Below are 17,953 nucleotides of genomic sequence, written 5' to 3'. Positions count from 1 at the left end.
CAGGATATTATTTATTATACCACGGGTCTGTTGAATGCTGTATTCTGATTGGCTGAGAAATGTTCCGTGGGTATGCATTAATTTCTGATAACCGCACACCTAACTTGTCAAATGTCTTAAAAATAGGCACCAGAGCAATGTTTGTGGTAACCGTGGTATAAGCGGAATAATTGACTCCGGTCCTTTGAATTATTTGAAAATAATGCACACCCGCGGTGTAATGGCAATCCGTTTCGCGTCGTGCCGCATTGCACCTTGGGTGTGCATTATTTTCTTATAATTCAATGGCCCGTCGTCAATTATTTCTTACTTATACCACGGGTCTGTTGAAGGCTGCATTATGATTGTCTGAGAAATGTTCTATGGGTGTTGATTATTTTTCTGTAAACCGCACACCTATCTTTTCAAATGTCTTAAAAATAGGCACCAGAGCAATGTTTGTGGTAACCGTGGTATAAGCGGAATAATTGACTCCGGTCCCCCGAATTATTTGAAAATAATGCACACCCGCGGTGTAATGGCAATCCGTTTCGCGTCGTGCCGCATTACCACCTTGGTGTGCATTATTTTCTTATAATTCAATGGCCCGTCGTCAATTATTTCTTACTTATACCACGGGTCTGTTGAAGGCTGCATTATGATTGGCTGAGAAATGTTCTATGGGTGTTGATTATTTTTCTGTAAACCGCACACCTATCTTTTCAAATGTCTTAAAAATAGGCACCAGAGAAATGTTTGTGGTAACCGTGGTATAAGCGGAATAATTGGTCCTTTGAATTATTTGAAAATAATGCACACCCGCTTCGCGTTGTGCCGCATTACCACCTTGGTGTGCATTATTTTCTTATAATTCAATGGCCCGTCGTCAATTATTCCTTACATATTATACTCTGACTGTGTTTGGCTTAAAGATAGGGGTGTACCGGATCACAAAACTCACAGTTCGGATCACATTATGTTTTTTGAGGCACGGATTGGATAATTTTTCGGATCAGCAAAAAATGGGTAGGAAAAATTTAATAATAAGAAATTGCAAACATTTATAAAAAAGAACTAAGTTGCACATTAAGTAAGGTCTAAAATTGCCATGTGGTACAGAAATTGAATTAAATTAATAATAACACTGTCTTTATTGTATAAATTAAATATAAGTATTATTTTTTAGAGCTACAGAAGTGATTTTCTCTCTGTCTTGGGTTGTTTAATTAACTTTAATGACACAGACTTAAGAAGGTTAATTGAGGTTACTGTCTCTTAAAGATAATCACAGGACTGGTTTCTGACTCTTATCTATACATACACTTTAGACATAAACAAATGTTTTTATTAGATAAAGATTGCATTTCGAGATCATTTTGTTTGTATGTGTCCTGTCAAGAATAGAAAGTTTTTATGTACGCTTGCTTTTTGAAACGCGTCTCTCCATGTATGCGCTTTTAAGTGCACTTAAACATGCGCGCACACACTGACGAAGGGCAAATTCCAAACAGCGCATAAACACTCCACATCTAAATGAATATTATGTTGTTTTACTCTATTCGCCAAATGTATTTTAATGGACTACGTATGACACACAGTAGCGCAACTCTCTCTAAAGTTTACACATCAAGAGTTCTGATCCCTTTAGCACCTTTTTGAGGTTAAATTGTTTAAAATAATAATAAGTGTTAAGCCTTTGAAACACGTGCAATTGAAAATCTTTCCCTATTTAATTTTGCGTATTAATCCACAAAATCACATGCAAGCCGAACCGTGGGTCATGATCCATACAAATCAACTGTGATCTGTTATATCCCTACTAAAAGAAGAAAGTTATAAACCTAGAGGGTGAGCAAAATATGTGGTAAGAGTAATTTTGTGGTGAACTAGTCCTTTAAGCTGGTTTTGCTGGTTTCCAGCCAGGTCTCATTTCGAAGGCTGCGTGTTCCAGAGGTTGCATTTGTTGGCTACTTACATCATCAATGTTGTTTTATTTGAGAGAAAAATGTTCAAAATTACATTTATTTGAGGTGAAATCACTGTTATGTCCTTTCCACTTTAAAATGTAAGCTTTTCTGAAATAAGACAACCTCGATGATAAATGTGGCCGACAAATGCTACAACGCAGCCTTTGAAATAAGACTCAACATAACTCACAGACTGACCTGATGACAGCTGCTCAACCTCCTCTAAAACCATCAAAACAGACCAACAGGTAAGAAGCTAAGTATAGGAAATATAATATAATAAAAAAGTTGCCATCTCACCGCCACTCTGCCATTGCAGTCTTGTGACTGACAAACTCCATGAATCTTGTTAGGGAAAAGCACATCATCCCAGCAACACGGCCCCTGGAGACACCACACATCAGAGAGACGACACATACGTCAGTCACAAAAAGATGAAGAGAATGATGGTAATTGGAAGACATGTAAAGGGCAAGCGAGGCTTGAGGAACAGAGTAAGATAAAGAGAAAGGACAAAGAGAGAAGAACTGTTCAACTCAAAGAGAAATATATTAAAGACACAAGACTTTAAACATTACAAAAACTCCCACGCTTCTGTTTACCCCCAAAAAACTTTCATAATCTAGGAATAGTTTACAGAAAGTTAGAATTGTATTATCGAAAACATCTCTCAGCCTCTGAAAAGCACAATAAAAGAACCATTAAGTAGTCCATAATAGTGATGCGAGAGTCATCTCATAACCCGTGGGTTGAAAATTTTGTTGTCGTCATTACTTCAGTGAAAGTCTCATAAATCACAGTTGTGTTAATATTATAACTCATTGAAAATGAAATGACTTTCAATTAAAATGAAAATAAAATTCCATTCAATCTTGACGTTCCAGGTTTAATTTCTTCTTTTTGTGCTTCTGTAAAAATATTTGGAGTGACATTACTGCGAGTAAATACTGTCAGACTCAATTCTGAATAAATGTGGCTTTAAAAACAGCCAGTCTCATTCTCTACCTGCCGCCTTTCCTTCCTTCGCACACACATTCTTGTCCTTCTGCCAGATTAAGACACTCTCTCCATCCATAATTGTTTTGGGACAACGTCCGCCCCCCGCCCGACTCCAACCGTGCCTGATTAGCATAAGCATTTAAACATTCTGACAGGACCCTTAATAAGCAAGAGAAAAGGTTAAGAAAATCATTACTCGCCCACAGGGGGAGCAGGAGGGGGCGAGAGAAAGGGAGGGCGTAGGGATGAGACCGTCGTGCCGTGGTGGAGGAGCCCGGAGATTACACAAAGACACCTGCTTAGAGACAGCAAGAAAAGGTCACACAGACCCCTGGCACGCTGGCTCAAAACAAACGCACGCACGCGCGCGCCACAAACGTAAATGATTAATGAGAAAAACGCCTATGAATTATTCACAAACACACCTCCCGCATTGTTCGCATCAGTCATACCTCGCCACCCTCTCTGGATGTTTTTTTTTTCCGATGGAGGAAAATGAACATCGCGCTCTCACAAAGCCTTAATTACATTATTGTTTAACAAACAGGGCTGTGTCTCCAAGCCAGCTTTGAGGATTCTACTTTCTTGTACCTATCTGATACATACACAACTGATTCGAACATATGGTTGGTCGACTTTGCTTGCGCTCCCCCAGCTCATTAAAGGCATTTAAAGTTAATGAAAACACAGCCAGAAAAGCACAGCAAACACTGCACGCATCCAGAGAAAACAGGATCGAAGCACACACAGCAAATATTTCACGTGTTTGGATGGAGTTTGGTGGTAAACAGCAACATCACGTCTTTGTGGTTTAAAATGTTTTTATTTGGTTGAGAAATGGTTGTAACTCATTTTACAGTATGTGCACTTAGCATACTTATTTAAAAAATGCTGGGTTGTTGCAAAGCATGATTGGGTAAACATGGAGAAACCCATCATAGGTTAATTTCAACACAAAGTTCATGTTGTTTAAACTCAAAATACAGTTTTTTCCAACCTATGGTTGGGTCAAATATTGTGAACTCATTGTCATGTTCAAGAAACCAATTTGAAATGATTCGAGCTTTGTGACATTTTGCATTATCCTGCTGGAATAGCCATCAGAGGATGGGTACATGGTGGTCATAGAGAGATGGACATGGTCAGAAACAATGCTCAGGTAGGCCGTGGCATTTAAACGATGCCCAATTGGCACTAAGGGGCCTAAAGTGTGCCAAGAAAACACCCCCCCCCCACCATTACACCACCACAACCAGCCTGCACAGTGCTAACAAGGCATGATGGATCAATGTTCTCATTCTGTTTAAGCCAAATTCTGACTCTACCATCTGAATGTCTCAACAGAAATCGAGACTCATCAGACCAGGCAACATTTTTCCAGTCTTCAACTTTCCAATTTTGGTTAGCTCGTGCCAATTGTAGCCTCTTTTTCCTATTTGTAGTGGAGGTGAGTGGTCTGCTGTTGTAGCCCATCCGCCTCAAGGTTGTACGTGTTGTGGCTTCACAAATGCTTTGCTGCATACCTCAGTTGTAACAAGTGGTTATTTCAGTCAAAGTTGCTCTTCTATCAGCTTGAATCAGTCAGCCCGTTCTCCTCTGACATCTAGCATCAACAAGGCATTTTCGCCCACACGACTGTAGCATACTGGATGTTTTTCCCTTTTCACACCATTCTTTGTAAACCCTAGAAGTGGTTGTGCGTGAAAATCCCAGTAACTGAGCAGATTGTGAAATACTCAGACCAGCCCGTCTGGCACCAACAACCATGCCACGCTCAAAACTGCTTAAATCACCTTTCTTTCCCATTCTGACATTCAGTTTGTAGTTCAGAAGATTGTCTTGACCAGAACCACACCCCTAAATGCATTGAAGCAACTGCCATGTGATTGGTTGATTAGATAATTGCATTAATGAGAAATTGAACAGGTGTTCCTAATAATCTTTTAGGTGAGTGTATTTTGCTGCTTTTTTGCATTTGCATCAACTATTAACATTTAAAAGAGATAACATGTGCCCCTATTTTGACTAATGTGAAAGGTTAAAGGGATAGTTCACCCAAAAATGAAAATGCTGTCATCATTTACACACACTCAAACCTGTATAAATGTCTTTGTTTTGATGAACACGGAGGAAGATATTTTAAGGAATGTTTGTAAACAAACCAGTCATGAGCCCCATTCACTCGCTTTATTTTCCTACTATGGAAGTGAATGGGGCTCATGATCGGTTTGGTTAAAAACATTCCTAAAAATATCTTCCTTCGTGTTCATCACAATTTTTTTTATAAAGGTTTGTAACAACATAAGTGTGACAAAAAGATGACAAGATTTTCATTTTTGGTGAACTATACCTTTAGTGCATTCTATGTGACACATTAAAGGCACAATATGTACTTTTGATCACTAGAGATCGCCATACAAAAACAAAATTGCACCTTAACGATGCTATGAAAGAGCGTGTAATAATTGGATTTGTAGTGTTTACCTTCACTGCTTTAAAAAAATGACAAAATATGCTCCATCACCTTTTGCTGGATAATCATGTTTTCAAATGGTTTAGTTTTCTTTGGCACATAAAACAGCGGCTTTCAGTGGCAACCAGAAGCCTCTGCCAGTGTATTTTTCGGTAGTACAATGTGCCGCCGGTTAACAGTAATCTCACAATGGACAGAGCTCATCTGCAAACTCCTGCCATCAGCAAATCAGTGCTGGCTGGCAAACGTCACACGGCCTAATTAATATTCATGATCTGTGCGCATAAAAAAAGATACTTCATAACGAAAGAGAAACATGAAAGTCATAAAATTAGCATTTTTATATTTATAGTTGTCAAAACAATGCTTTTGTCCTAATTTCTAAACTACTGTGACAAAAGGCTTGAGGGGCTGACGTGAAAAGTATTAACGGTCTGAAACAGCATCACAAATGTCTGCATCCATAGCAACTAGGCATTTAAAGGTGCCAAAGAATGCATTAAAATAATATGTCAAATTGTGCTCTGATATCTACATAGAAGGTTTGTGGCTTTATTAAGTGCAAAAATTATCCAGAGATGGTTTAACATGTTCATTTACAACCCTAGAATTTGCCTTTAGAATAAAATGGTCTATTATTGCCTTATTTGGATGGGTCCTGAATAATAATGTTGAGCTCTGCTTTGATTGGCTGTTTCTCAGAGCAGCTCTTTTGAGTAGCTCTGTGAGGCTGTTTACACTTGGCATTAACATGTGTTTTCGTCGATCGGATCACAAGTGGACGACGTTAATGCCAGGTGTAAACGGTGTTCAAAACGTTTTGAGCTCGTCCACTTTCGACCACTTTCAACCACATCCAGAGGTGGTCGAAAACACTTTCGATCGGATCGCTTTGGAGTTGCGGAACGCACATGTGGTTGAATGCGTTCGAACAGCCACACGCGACCGCCTTCCCTCCGCCCATTTATCTAATCTGAGGTATTAAACACAAGTTTTACGTCTTTTTTGACTTCTGGCGTGAACATTCGGTGAACAGCGCTATTTTTAGCCTTTCATTGATAAAACTAAGCGGCTGATCTCCGTAGTTTCGTTTTGAAAGCGTGTGAAAGTTGCACGATCCTATTTCATCAATTGCGCTGAAAATTCAAAGAAAGCTCTTACATACTCATGTACAAAACACTGTGCAGCATGTTTACTTGCTAAACAAGCAGTGCACTCCGACATAATATTAGTTTGCGTCCATATAAACTCACAATTACTCCCGCTCGGGTTTGAATGACAGCAGAGAGACTCGCCCACCGTCTCACAGACCACCCCCTCATAGTATTCAGCACAGAAGCGGTCGAAAGTGGACAGAAGAGACGGATTTAAATACCAGGTGTTTAAACGTAATGTGTCTCTCTCGTCCACTTGTGATCCGATCGATGAAAACACATCTTAATACCAAGTGTAAACAGCCCCTGTGTGTGTGCAAACAGGCCTTATATGTTTGAGCCTGTATCAGACGAAGATACAACATTTGAGGAATAATCAATTATTCAGAGATTGTTAATGGACATTTCTTAGTGTTAAATTTGTTAGTTTTTTCAGTATGGACCTGTAAAACGTAACTGTAACATCAATTGTAGAACTTCAGCCTAAACCCTAGCATATAGCATTAACTAGCATATAGCGCTAACTCAACAGTCACAACTTTGTTTTTAGCTTTGTAACAATATTGTACTTCATTTAATGTGTAATTTAATGTTGGGGCGTACATCTCGACTGTAAGGTCACAGTTGGTGTTATGTTGAGATTGGTCTGTTTTCCAGCAGTCTTTTGCACAAAGTTTACATAGAAGGAGGAAACAATTGTGTTTGAGGCTCATGATGTGTTATTAGCATGTACAGCACTCTTATTATTCATCTATGCCTAGGTAAATACAGTTTAACATTCTATGGCACCTTTAAAATGGCTAAATTTGTGAAAAGAGGATAATTTATAACATACGTCTGACCTCGACACATCATTTGTATACCCATCTAGACAACATTGTACATGTATATAATACACAAAATCAGAAATGTTGTCTGAAACATTTTTTATCTTTTGAGTGGAATGTCATTACCATTTGAATAATATAATACAAAAATACTAGTAAAGCCTAAGGCCACTTCGAGATATTTAGCAGTGATAAGGTTTTCCCTTATGGGTTATTCAAAAGCTTTTAAAGATCTTGCTGCTAAAACGCATCGATCATGTACAATAAATAGAAAAACTTGAATGTATGAGCTTAAAGTTCCTAACAGAGAAAAATGTTTTTTACTGTATTTTACTGGGATCTATTTCAAGTGCCTAATATTACCAAAGGCCCGCATTAAGTGCTCTTAAAGCTAATGTATAAAATTTGCTGTCTGCCTCTCTTCATATAAGGAGAAAGTTCTCTGTAGAGATTTGGATGAGACGAACTGGAACTCATTCCAGGCCCAGGGCTGTTAAACACCAGACGCATCACATGATTGGCATGGAAATTGGGCGGCCTTGGCTCAGGGAAAGTGGACAAACAGCTTCTCTGCGCTGAAGACCACCGCGAGCGGGAAGAAAAGGCAGGTGCGGCTCAGCGAAGTGTCAGTCAGTCTTCCCAAACAGCAACAGAAAGCAGAGAGGTGGGAATGCTGCCCACACAATGGGATGGAAAGTCCATACGGAACGGAAAGATAAAACTTGCCAGATGCGGAAAGGAGGGGGTACTAATGACAGCCTGTGTTGGGGCGTTGAGACATGTTTTTGTTCTTTTCTTCTAACTTCAGGCTACTGTTAGTTATGAAACTTGAGGGAACTGCTGTTGTTAAAAATAACATTGTTTTATGCGACATAATAGGTGCTCTTTAATATTAACTAAGTAAGGCAATGTCAAAGTTGGAAATAAATGTAAAAATGTATTACTGAAATTAAACTTTGAGGCTCCAAATTTCATCATTAGATTATGAGACAGAATAGCATTTACATATTGTAAAGGGTCCGCAGATGCACTCTCAGCCACTTTCAGACTCATGCATGCGCTCTCCCTACAGACATTCACAATTGTATTATTTTTAGTAAAGTCGTAACAATCGACAGCTTTATTTTTTCTTAAATTTTCTCTGTTCTGTTTCAAACACTGGTATAGCAATTTTGTCAGTGTAGACATATTAAACGTGACGGCCCAACTTACTGTCACATGTTGTTTGTAAACTTGCAACTTATATATTGCAAAACATAGTACAACAGCACATTTCACCGGTTTAGACATCGTGAATACATGAATGCAGGCATGTTAGACTGAATGTATAGTGTGTGTGTGTGTGTGTGTGTGTGTGTGTGTGTGTGTGTGTGTGTGTGTGTGTGTGTGTGTGTACATACCCTGCTGAGAGTGAGGGTCCCCTGTTTGCAGTCTTTGCAGCGAACTCGTAGCTTTCCAGGCTGGATGGATTTGCAGATGGTTTTACAGAATACATAAAAACTGCTGTGGACTCTGGATTCTGTCAACAAAAAAAAAACACTCAACATTAAACAAAGCAAACACTACAGCTGAAGTCAATACTAAAGTAAGTCAATTTTTATCGTAAAATGCTTTCTTGCAGTTTATTATGAGTAAACCTTTAAAAATCAGCCATTTGTAGGTACAGTTAGGAGTGTGACGAGACACTTAATGCACGAGACGAGACACGAGATTGGGTTCACGAGAACGAGACGAGACGATAATTTTACTCTTTTTAAGAAATCCTCAATGATAAAATAAATGAATAAGAAACTGAAATCACATTATTTTTTAATGTTTTAACTAATCAAGGACTGTCCCTAACAATTATTTTGCTAACTGGTAATGAAGTAATTTGTTATTTTTGGGTAAAAAAATAGACCCAAGTGAGCAATAGCCTTTAAAATGACATAATAACAAAGATGCAATAATAATTGGTTCAAATAAAGTATTAAAACCAAGTTACATTAAACAACATTACATTAACAAACACATTACATTTGTGGTCTATAAATAAAAAGCATTATCTATGTATAATAACAAATGCCTGCAGGGGGCGATAGTGGACTCGTCTTGCGGATGCTATCTTTACTTTCACTTTAGATGGAGAGAAACGCTTATTTTTAGCCAAACAATGTTTAAATTCATTTGAATATTTAATATTTGTCCATTACTTTACAATAGAAATGATACAGTCACTGTCTTTTTTGAGCAAGAACATGAAGACATTAAATTATGTAAACTCTGAGTGAGGGTTTAATCTGCTGAGATTTCACATCTGACACTGATCGACAGACAAACACAACGCGTCTTAGACTTCATACGAGTTCCCAAACGAACATTATTGGAAACCCAAACAAAAAAGCAAACGCAGTAAAAGACAGAATATAATGCATGCACTGTACAAGGTTCAAACAGAAATCTGCATCCTCCGGAGGTCGCACACAGTATGCAGGCTGCATGCGTCATCAAGGTTTATTTCAGTCTATTTATCTGAGCATTACATTCGCAAGTCATGGGCATATTACAACAATTTGCGATTGACTAAGTAATTAGTAAACTTTATAATTGTTAATAGTCTCTAATAAGACAGTCTTTATGATGTAAATGCAGTTTGCAAATGCGACCTCAGAAGGATACAGTTTTTATTTGAGAGAAATCTTGTGACATAATCTCGCGAGATCTCGTCACACGTCAAAGGTAAACATTAGCTGGGTTTCCATTACACGGATTTTATGTGCATTTTAAAGTATTGTGTAAAAACCAGTGATGAAAATGTCAAACTTTGAATAAAAATCCCTTAATTCGCCCAAAAATGTAAAGCTCGCTTGAGGTTGTTTTTGACCTATGCGAAAAAAGTAAATGCAAATAATGGGAGATGGAAAAGCATTAGCTCAATAAAATCCGACTTAGCGAACATTAAGCCCACGTGACTGACCATCTAGCTGTATCAGCTGACGTTAGGTGTGTTTGAGTTCATGCGGCACTGCGCAGAGCTATCAGCGAGGTTTGCCGCTTGCAGTAAAGGGAGGAGTTCAAGACGGAGCCATCAAGGCTGCATTCCACTCCAGTTGTAGACACGCACTTGCGAACTTCCCTAAACACTTCCCTTCTGTCGCCATTTTGAAGTGCGATTCACTTCGTCAAGTGGACGAGGGAAGTTTATATGGACAGACCCTCTCTTCCTCGATTTTGACTGAGGGAGCGAGTCTACTTCATATGTACACTTCAGGCAGCTCAATATACCACAATGCAACACGATTGTGACGTCACTTCAGCAGCTCTCATTTTGCACAGTTCAAATGATGGAAGGGTAAGAAGTTCACACCTGTAAGGGTGTGAACCAGTGTTCCGCCAGTGGTGGGCACTCGTACAACGTAAGCAATGACGTACATCTGAGTGAACGAGACTAGTGAGGGAAGGTCATACAATAAAAAACTGGAACACAGCCCTAGTCGAACAGCTGCTGCTGTAGTGACACATTCACTTTTATTTCAGAAATGAAGTGAATTAGATGGTGAATTTGTCAAAATAAAAGTTGCAACCAGACACCCTTGAATATTTTAGTTGTTGTTTTGCTGTATGCCCAAAAATAGCAGGAAACATAAGCCTACATTATTAAAATACCAATAGAGTTTCATCTTTTTCATTATTTTTTGACATGGCACAATATAACATATTAAAGGTTTTATTAAAGGGGACATTTCACAAGACTTTTTAAAGATGTCAAATAAATCTCTGGTGTCACCAGAGTAGGTATGCGAACTTTTAGCTCAAAATACCATATAGATAATTTATTATAACATGTTAAAGGGACACTCCACTTTTTTGAAAATATGCTAATTTTTTAGTTCCCTAGAGTTAAACATTTGATTTTTACCGATTTGGAATCCATTCAGCAGATCTCCGGTTCTGGTGCTAGCACTTTTAGCATAGCTTAGCACAATCCATAAAATCTGATTAGCTGTCCATTAGCATCGAACTCTAAAATAACCAAAGAGTTTCGATATTTTTCCTATTTAAATCTTGACTCTTCTGTAATTACATTGTGTACTAAGACCAACGGGAAATTAAAAGTTGTGATTTTCTAGGCAGATATGGTTAGGAACTATACTCTCAAACTGGCATAATAATCAAGGACTTTACTACCGTACCATGGCTGCAGCAGGTGCAATGATATTACACAGTGCCCGAAAATAGGCCCCTTTTACTTTCAATGGCAAGGGCCTATTTTCAGGCAGTGCGTAATATTATGGTGCCTGCTGCAGTCATGTTACGACAGCAAAGTCCTTGATTATTACACCAGAATGAGAGTATAGTTCCTAGCCATATCAAGTGTTGTCAAAGCCCTTTCTCAATCCGAAGACTGTAGCTTTCGGAGGTCGCATTTCTAGGCTGCATACGTCATAAAGACGTTTCAGAATATTAACAATTAAAAAGTTGATTATTATTCTTAGTTAATCGTAAATTGTTTTAAAATGCTTATGACTTGCGAATGCTCAGTTAACTTAAATAAACCAGGCTTGATGAAGTTTGCAGCCTGCATATGTGACCTCCGGAGGCTACTCTGATTCTACCGCTTATGATTTAACCGTAACTCCTCAACCATTTGCGCTATCAAAAAAGTTTCAATTGTCCCTAAAAGAAGACAATTGCGCCTTTTGACTATATATAGTTTATTAAGGTATCTTTTGCTTTCCGTCCACCAATTGCTGCTGTTTTGTGGAGAGCTATAAGGGGGAGCGCGTTAGGTTCGAGTGCTTTACAGCAGAGAGCAGATTGAAGTCAGGGGAGTAAACACGGTAAACAGCAGTGAGGTAACCAAAAGCCTCCTAAGTGAATCCAGTGTAACACTAAAGTTGACTCGCGTTTTGTGGCACGTGACTCGACGGCCCGACTGTTTAAGTTGATTTTCAATAAAGCAGTGTTGATTTTTTCAATTCTGGGTCCTCTATGTTTAGAACCTGGCAAATGCTCGGGCTAGTTAGTTGATTAAATTAACCCAGAAAATATTTTTGCTTATACAAAACTAAATTTAAGGTTTGTTTCTTACCAAACCTATAGTATTATACAGGCAGATCACAACACCTGAAATATAGTTTATGGCACGATTTGCGTGGATTATGATAGCCTACATGTGTATCCTCTTTGAAAAAAAATTATTAAAAACTGGATTGAAGTGCGATGATGATCCAGTGATGTGCAAAGTGCAAAACTTTTCTTTTTAGAGACCCGAACACCAAACACGTTCTGCCTCCGCCACCGATTAGTTCTCCAGCAATTTAAATTACCCTTTAAAGGAACAGTATGTAGGATTGTGGTTAAAACTGGTATTGCAATCACAAAACTTGTGGCTAAAACTGGTACTGCAGTCACACAACTGGTGGCCAATACACAACATGACAACATAAACATCAGTTGAGGGCTGCAACTCCACTTTTTAAATGACAATATCCTGGCCGGACCACTGTTGTCAGTATTTGAAATGAAAATGATTTCTTAATGTCTAGTGACATATCAGGGCCATTTTATGATTAATTGATATACATTTCTTACATACTGTTCCTTTAATTTTCTACGGACAACCCTTTTTAGGAATGAACAGAGGTAAGAAATTTAAGACTTGGGTAAATTAAATGTAAGACCTAGGATAAAAATATGGCCGTTTTTAAGACTTTTTAAGGCCTTACATTTAACTTTCTGAATTTTAGACTTTTTAAGACCCCGCGGGAACCCTGGTGATCGTTGTCATCAGTGAGGCGCCCAATCACATAGAGCTGTGCGCTCTAGCAGTACTTTCAGTGCCAGCTCAAGTCGGACAAAATTTCTAACCGCCATGCACTGCTTCAAACCAGCAGCTTTTGTCTTTTCCATATGAGGCTTGATGTCGTCGCAATGCTTTTGCTGCTAGTGCCTGTATCAAACATTTATTTTTCTGTGCACAGCATTCATTTTGGCGATTACAAGCTGCACTGCTAGTAAATTGATAAATTGCCAAATCGCAACTAAATGCAGTCCTGTCTCCATTTTCTAAACGTACCTTGTTTTATTTACTGTTGGTTATTAAGTTAACAAAACCACCGTCATTTACTCAAACAACTTAATGGACAATTTGCATTTGTTTTCTTTTTTTGTGAATTTGAAAAGATTCACTTCACGTTTCAAAGGATTAAAGCAATGCTTTAAATCACTGCTATGTTTAAATGATACAACATCAGCATTTCTTGCAACCAATGATGAGAGTTTGGTGGAAATATTTGTTATGTGAGCAACAAAGCACAAGAGTCGGGTTCAGAAAAACAACTCCCTTTATATTTGATGATGATGATCAAATGATTTTTAGTAAAACAAAGGTTGTAATGTTTAGACATTTATGCATTTGGCAGGCACTTGTATCCAGTGCATTCAGGCTGTACATTTTATCAGTATGTGTGTAGGGATGGGTATTGTTTGGGTTTTTTCCGATACCGGTGCCAAATCGATACTTTTAAAACGGTTCCGGTGCCTAAAGCGATACTTTGAAAAAAGAGTCACAAAAAGATGGTAGATGAAAGTACAGCATAAAACACAATGAAAATTCTTCTCTCATAATTTTTCATTACTACAAATGCTTATTTTTTCATTATTATTTTATTAAATATTTTTTATTAAAACAGAACAACAATAAATGAGTAAAATGACTCGCTTATATTAAACAAAACATTTAACAAAAACGAATAGACGGAAAACATTTTACCCGCCCTATAACATAAATCTAAAGGTCCATTTTTCAAAACACATGATTAGTTTACGTTTTTTTATCAATATAAAACTACAATAATGTAAAATATGAACAAACTCACGTAAGTTAAGCGAAGAAATCAAACTTGAATCCTATGTATTATCAAAGCTTTCCGACTTTCACATTCATGTGAATTTTGTAAGTCAGGAAATTATTAACACCATATGAGTGTAGTATAATTTAACTAGCGATTGTGCTGTGCTTGTGTGATTATGCTTTTTGCGTTACAGAGCGCAAAATACTTCAGTCAACTGTTCATGCATTTAAGAGGCACCGAAATGAGGCACCGAAATCTGTGTTCTGGTTCGGTCCGGTAGGTACCGCCCATATAGGCTTCGGTGCCATAATGGCACCGCGTTTCGGTACCCAACCCTATATGTGTGTTGCCTGGGATCGAACCCATGAACTTTGTTGCCAACCCAATGCTCTACCAACTGAGCTACAGTAACACTGTATTGTGATTCATCTTTGCTTCAAGAAAAGGAGAAGTGGTACTGCCGATTCTTGGGAAACCAGTTTGGAAACAATTGTGTCCCGGTCTGTGAAAATCTAGCTAAAGTATTTTTTATTTACTGTTTTCTACACACAATCATCCTAAAAAATGCAAAGAACATTCTATGAAAATATAACCTTGATATCTTTAATATATACTGAGTAAGATTATATTTAAGATTGAAATCACGAATTTCTAAATCAAGCAATTTTTAGACTCTATTTTGGCAGGAACATCATGCCCTGATAAATGCAGCTTTTGGTTGATTTTGATTTAGATCCCTCACTTCTCATCCTCCTGAGCGTACAGCTGTCCGATGTTTTGAGAAACCACAAGTGGGTTGCTCGCAGCATTGAGCAGCAAAAGCATTAATGCTTCAGCAAGCCTCCACAATCCCAGGACAAAAAGCTCCGTACCCAATCAGTTACAAAAGAACATACAGACATCTTGGCTTATGATTTAGTTTAAAGATGACTTGTCCTATTCGTCTGTGCCACTCCGGTTTAAATCACTCATGGACACACACACCTGCGAGCTGCATTCTCATTAGAGCTAAAAGCATAGGGCAGCAAAAAGGTACATGGTACCTTGACACAGCAGACAATAAATCGAACAGAGTGGGTTTTATAAGACAGGCACCCTGTTATTTATGATTTCTGCAGCATTCCTCCATTATGCTAATGCTTTTATAGGGGAAGGGTTGGATGAAAGAGCCGGTGTGATTGGACTAAGTAACCGAACGGGCCGCCAGCCAGAGTCAGGTTGAATAGGAAGGGCGGGCAGAGGACAGCTTGTAAAAGCAGTGCCATTGTGGCAAACGACAGCATCCGTCCCACCAACCTGTGTGCTTGCAAATACATTTGAGTGTTTTTATGGAAAACTGCATATTACTGCTGGAAATAGGGTACAAAAGGCTTTGGCAGTACAGCGTACTTAAAGAGAAGGATAATATACTGTATGCACAAAGGAATTGTGGCTTGTTGGGAATAGTGATATCTAAATATTGGGTATAATAGGTGGGTTTAAAAACCCAATAGGTGGATACTATCAAAGTCCCTTTAGGGAAGCCACCTACAAGCAGTTATTTCAGTCATGCAAGACAAGTCCAGTCTATTTAAATGGGGAAAGACAAATATCTCTAAATTTGTGTGCTAAAATCACAATTGCAATGTATTTCCGATCAACAATTAAACCTGACATCAACTCTCATAACTCGTAAAGTTTTTTTCTCAAATTGCTTTAATTGCGCTAAAAAACATTTTTTCACGGTTGTTTCAAGTACAGCACATGCAGATAGGTTGGCAAGCGCCTCACATGACTCTGTATAAAGCAGGGGTCTCCAACATGGTGCCCACGTGCACCAGGTTGCCCGCACGGAGTCTGTGAGGTGCCCGCCAAGGCACATTCTATAAATAGCCTCAATTTTAATATTTATTTATTACATATTTTTATATTAGCTTGGCTTCTTTTATGTATATTAACACTTGCAACAATGATAAAACATATTATCAAGTAAAATGAAAAAATCAACAAGTAAAACAAAAAAGTTTTGAGTAAAATTTATCAAAAAAAAGTACCCATCCAGATCGTTTTATTCATTGTGGTAGCCCTTGCTCACTCACAAAAAAGTTGGAGACCCCTGGTAAAGAGAATTCACCCCCAGAGAACCGTCAGTCTTTATCAATTTATGATTGGCTCTTTTAACTAAAAGGCAGGACATCCGTCGCCACAACGGCCATATTGAGCATTGCATTGGCCCCTTTAATACAATTTGATTGGCTACAGAGGTTGTATTAGGCTGTCCTAACAGCTTGCACCAACTTTTAATCATGTGACTTGAGGAATAAGTTGAGGAAAAATTAAATATTTTTATTTATGGATGTGAGGGTTGGTCTTAAAGTCCCCATGAATAGGAAGTCGCAATCGACTTCCATTTTGTGGCAAATTTCCGAGAGAAACGGAACATCATACCAGGAAAATAGGGGGTGTGGCTCATGCAATCCACAGTTAATTGATTGGATGTAAAAATGCATTGAAGAAATGGAACTTGCAGCAGACGCACAGTTCGAGGGCCCAGGGTTAACTGATGATTCGCCCAAGCTGTCAAAATTATAATGATTGCCAGAAGAAAATGGAAGTACATTTTCAGATTTTTAGTTTATAAGGGAACATGAATTAAAAAAATTATGACCTACACCCAGTGTCGGCGCCACAAGCAGGCCCTAGGGGGCATGGCCCAGCCACTTGAGTCACTGTGTCCCATTACCTCTCAAAATAATAATGAACTTAATAATAAAAAAAAAATGCTGCAAATACATTTGGTTATACAATGAATACTGATTAAAATTAGGAGTATAATTAATAAAAAAACCCACACTGCAAAGCTAACATAGTCAGCCAGTTACATACACGCGGCCACTACATTTGAACAACACAAATTCTTAAAGGTATCCCCAGTGTTTTATCTGCAATGAAAGTTATGCTGGATTTCCACCGACTTCGGAACGGCTGCGGATCCGCTGCGGAACGGCGGCGGAGTCAGTTGGTTTCCATTCAAGTCAATGTGTGTATTTCCACTGGCTGCATTCCGAATCCGTCACAGCTCCGCAGAGCTTCTATTTTTGACGGATGCCGGACAGCTCCGCAGGGCAGAGACATGACTATATCGCGTGATCATACCTGAATTTGCGAGATCTCATCTTGTGATCTGGGCTGGTCCAGCAAAACGTCATAATGTTATGTCACAATGGGCGGAGACAGAACTAGATATCACACGATAATCACGTGAATTTGCAAGAACTCATGGGTCGTCATCAGTTCAGCATGCAGCCACTCTGCAACAAATCCGGAACTGGTGGGTATTGGCAGACGGCGGAGTGCGGAGCCGTAACGCAGCGAAGCCGATCTCCAGCCGCTCCACAGTTGGTGGAAATCCAGCGTTACTGTCACGTTTGAGGTCTCAATCGCCATGCGTGAAAACTCATTCTTTGTCCAAATAACGTACACCTGTATTTGAGCAAGACGAAGAAATTTCACGACAAATAAAATGACCTTCTTAAAAAGTTTTAAAAGTCCTCTCGTCGCCTGCAGCTCTTCTGAAGGTAAAAAGCATAGTTCATTCTGGTGTTAGATATGTCAGTGATATTGTTTTCTTTTGCTGTTATTTGGTAATGTCCTGGTCTTTATGATTTGTGTGAGTTATCCAGTCTTGCACTTTAGCGTCATGATAACAACTTGGCTGGCTGTAACAATCCTGCTAATT

The 17,953-nt window shown here is 38.6% G+C and overlaps 1 protein-coding gene across 3 annotated transcripts in view; it reads right to left on the bottom strand.

Annotated features, from left to right (window-relative positions):
- The window catches only part of prkn (parkin RBR E3 ubiquitin protein ligase), a 137,076-nt gene that overhangs the window by 70,597 nt on the left and 48,526 nt on the right, over positions 1–17,953 (bottom strand). For 2 of the 3 annotated variants that reach the window (XM_073872986.1, XM_073872983.1), the window contains exons 4-5: positions 8,800–8,918; positions 2,247–2,330 (exon numbers count right to left, since the gene is read on the bottom strand). In XM_073872986.1, coding sequence (XP_073729087.1) covers positions 2,247–2,330; positions 8,800–8,918 — 203 coding nt within the window. The remainder of the gene's footprint in view (positions 1–2,246; positions 2,331–8,799; positions 8,919–17,953) is intronic. The other variant, XM_073872985.1, reaches the window with a different exon arrangement.

This window comes from Misgurnus anguillicaudatus, chromosome 11, assembly GCF_027580225.2.
Source record: "Misgurnus anguillicaudatus chromosome 11, ASM2758022v2, whole genome shotgun sequence".
NCBI lineage: Eukaryota > Metazoa > Chordata > Actinopteri > Cypriniformes > Cobitidae > Misgurnus > Misgurnus anguillicaudatus.
Note: the sequence above shows the minus strand (reverse complement) of the source record. Positions and strands in the feature narration are given on the sequence as shown.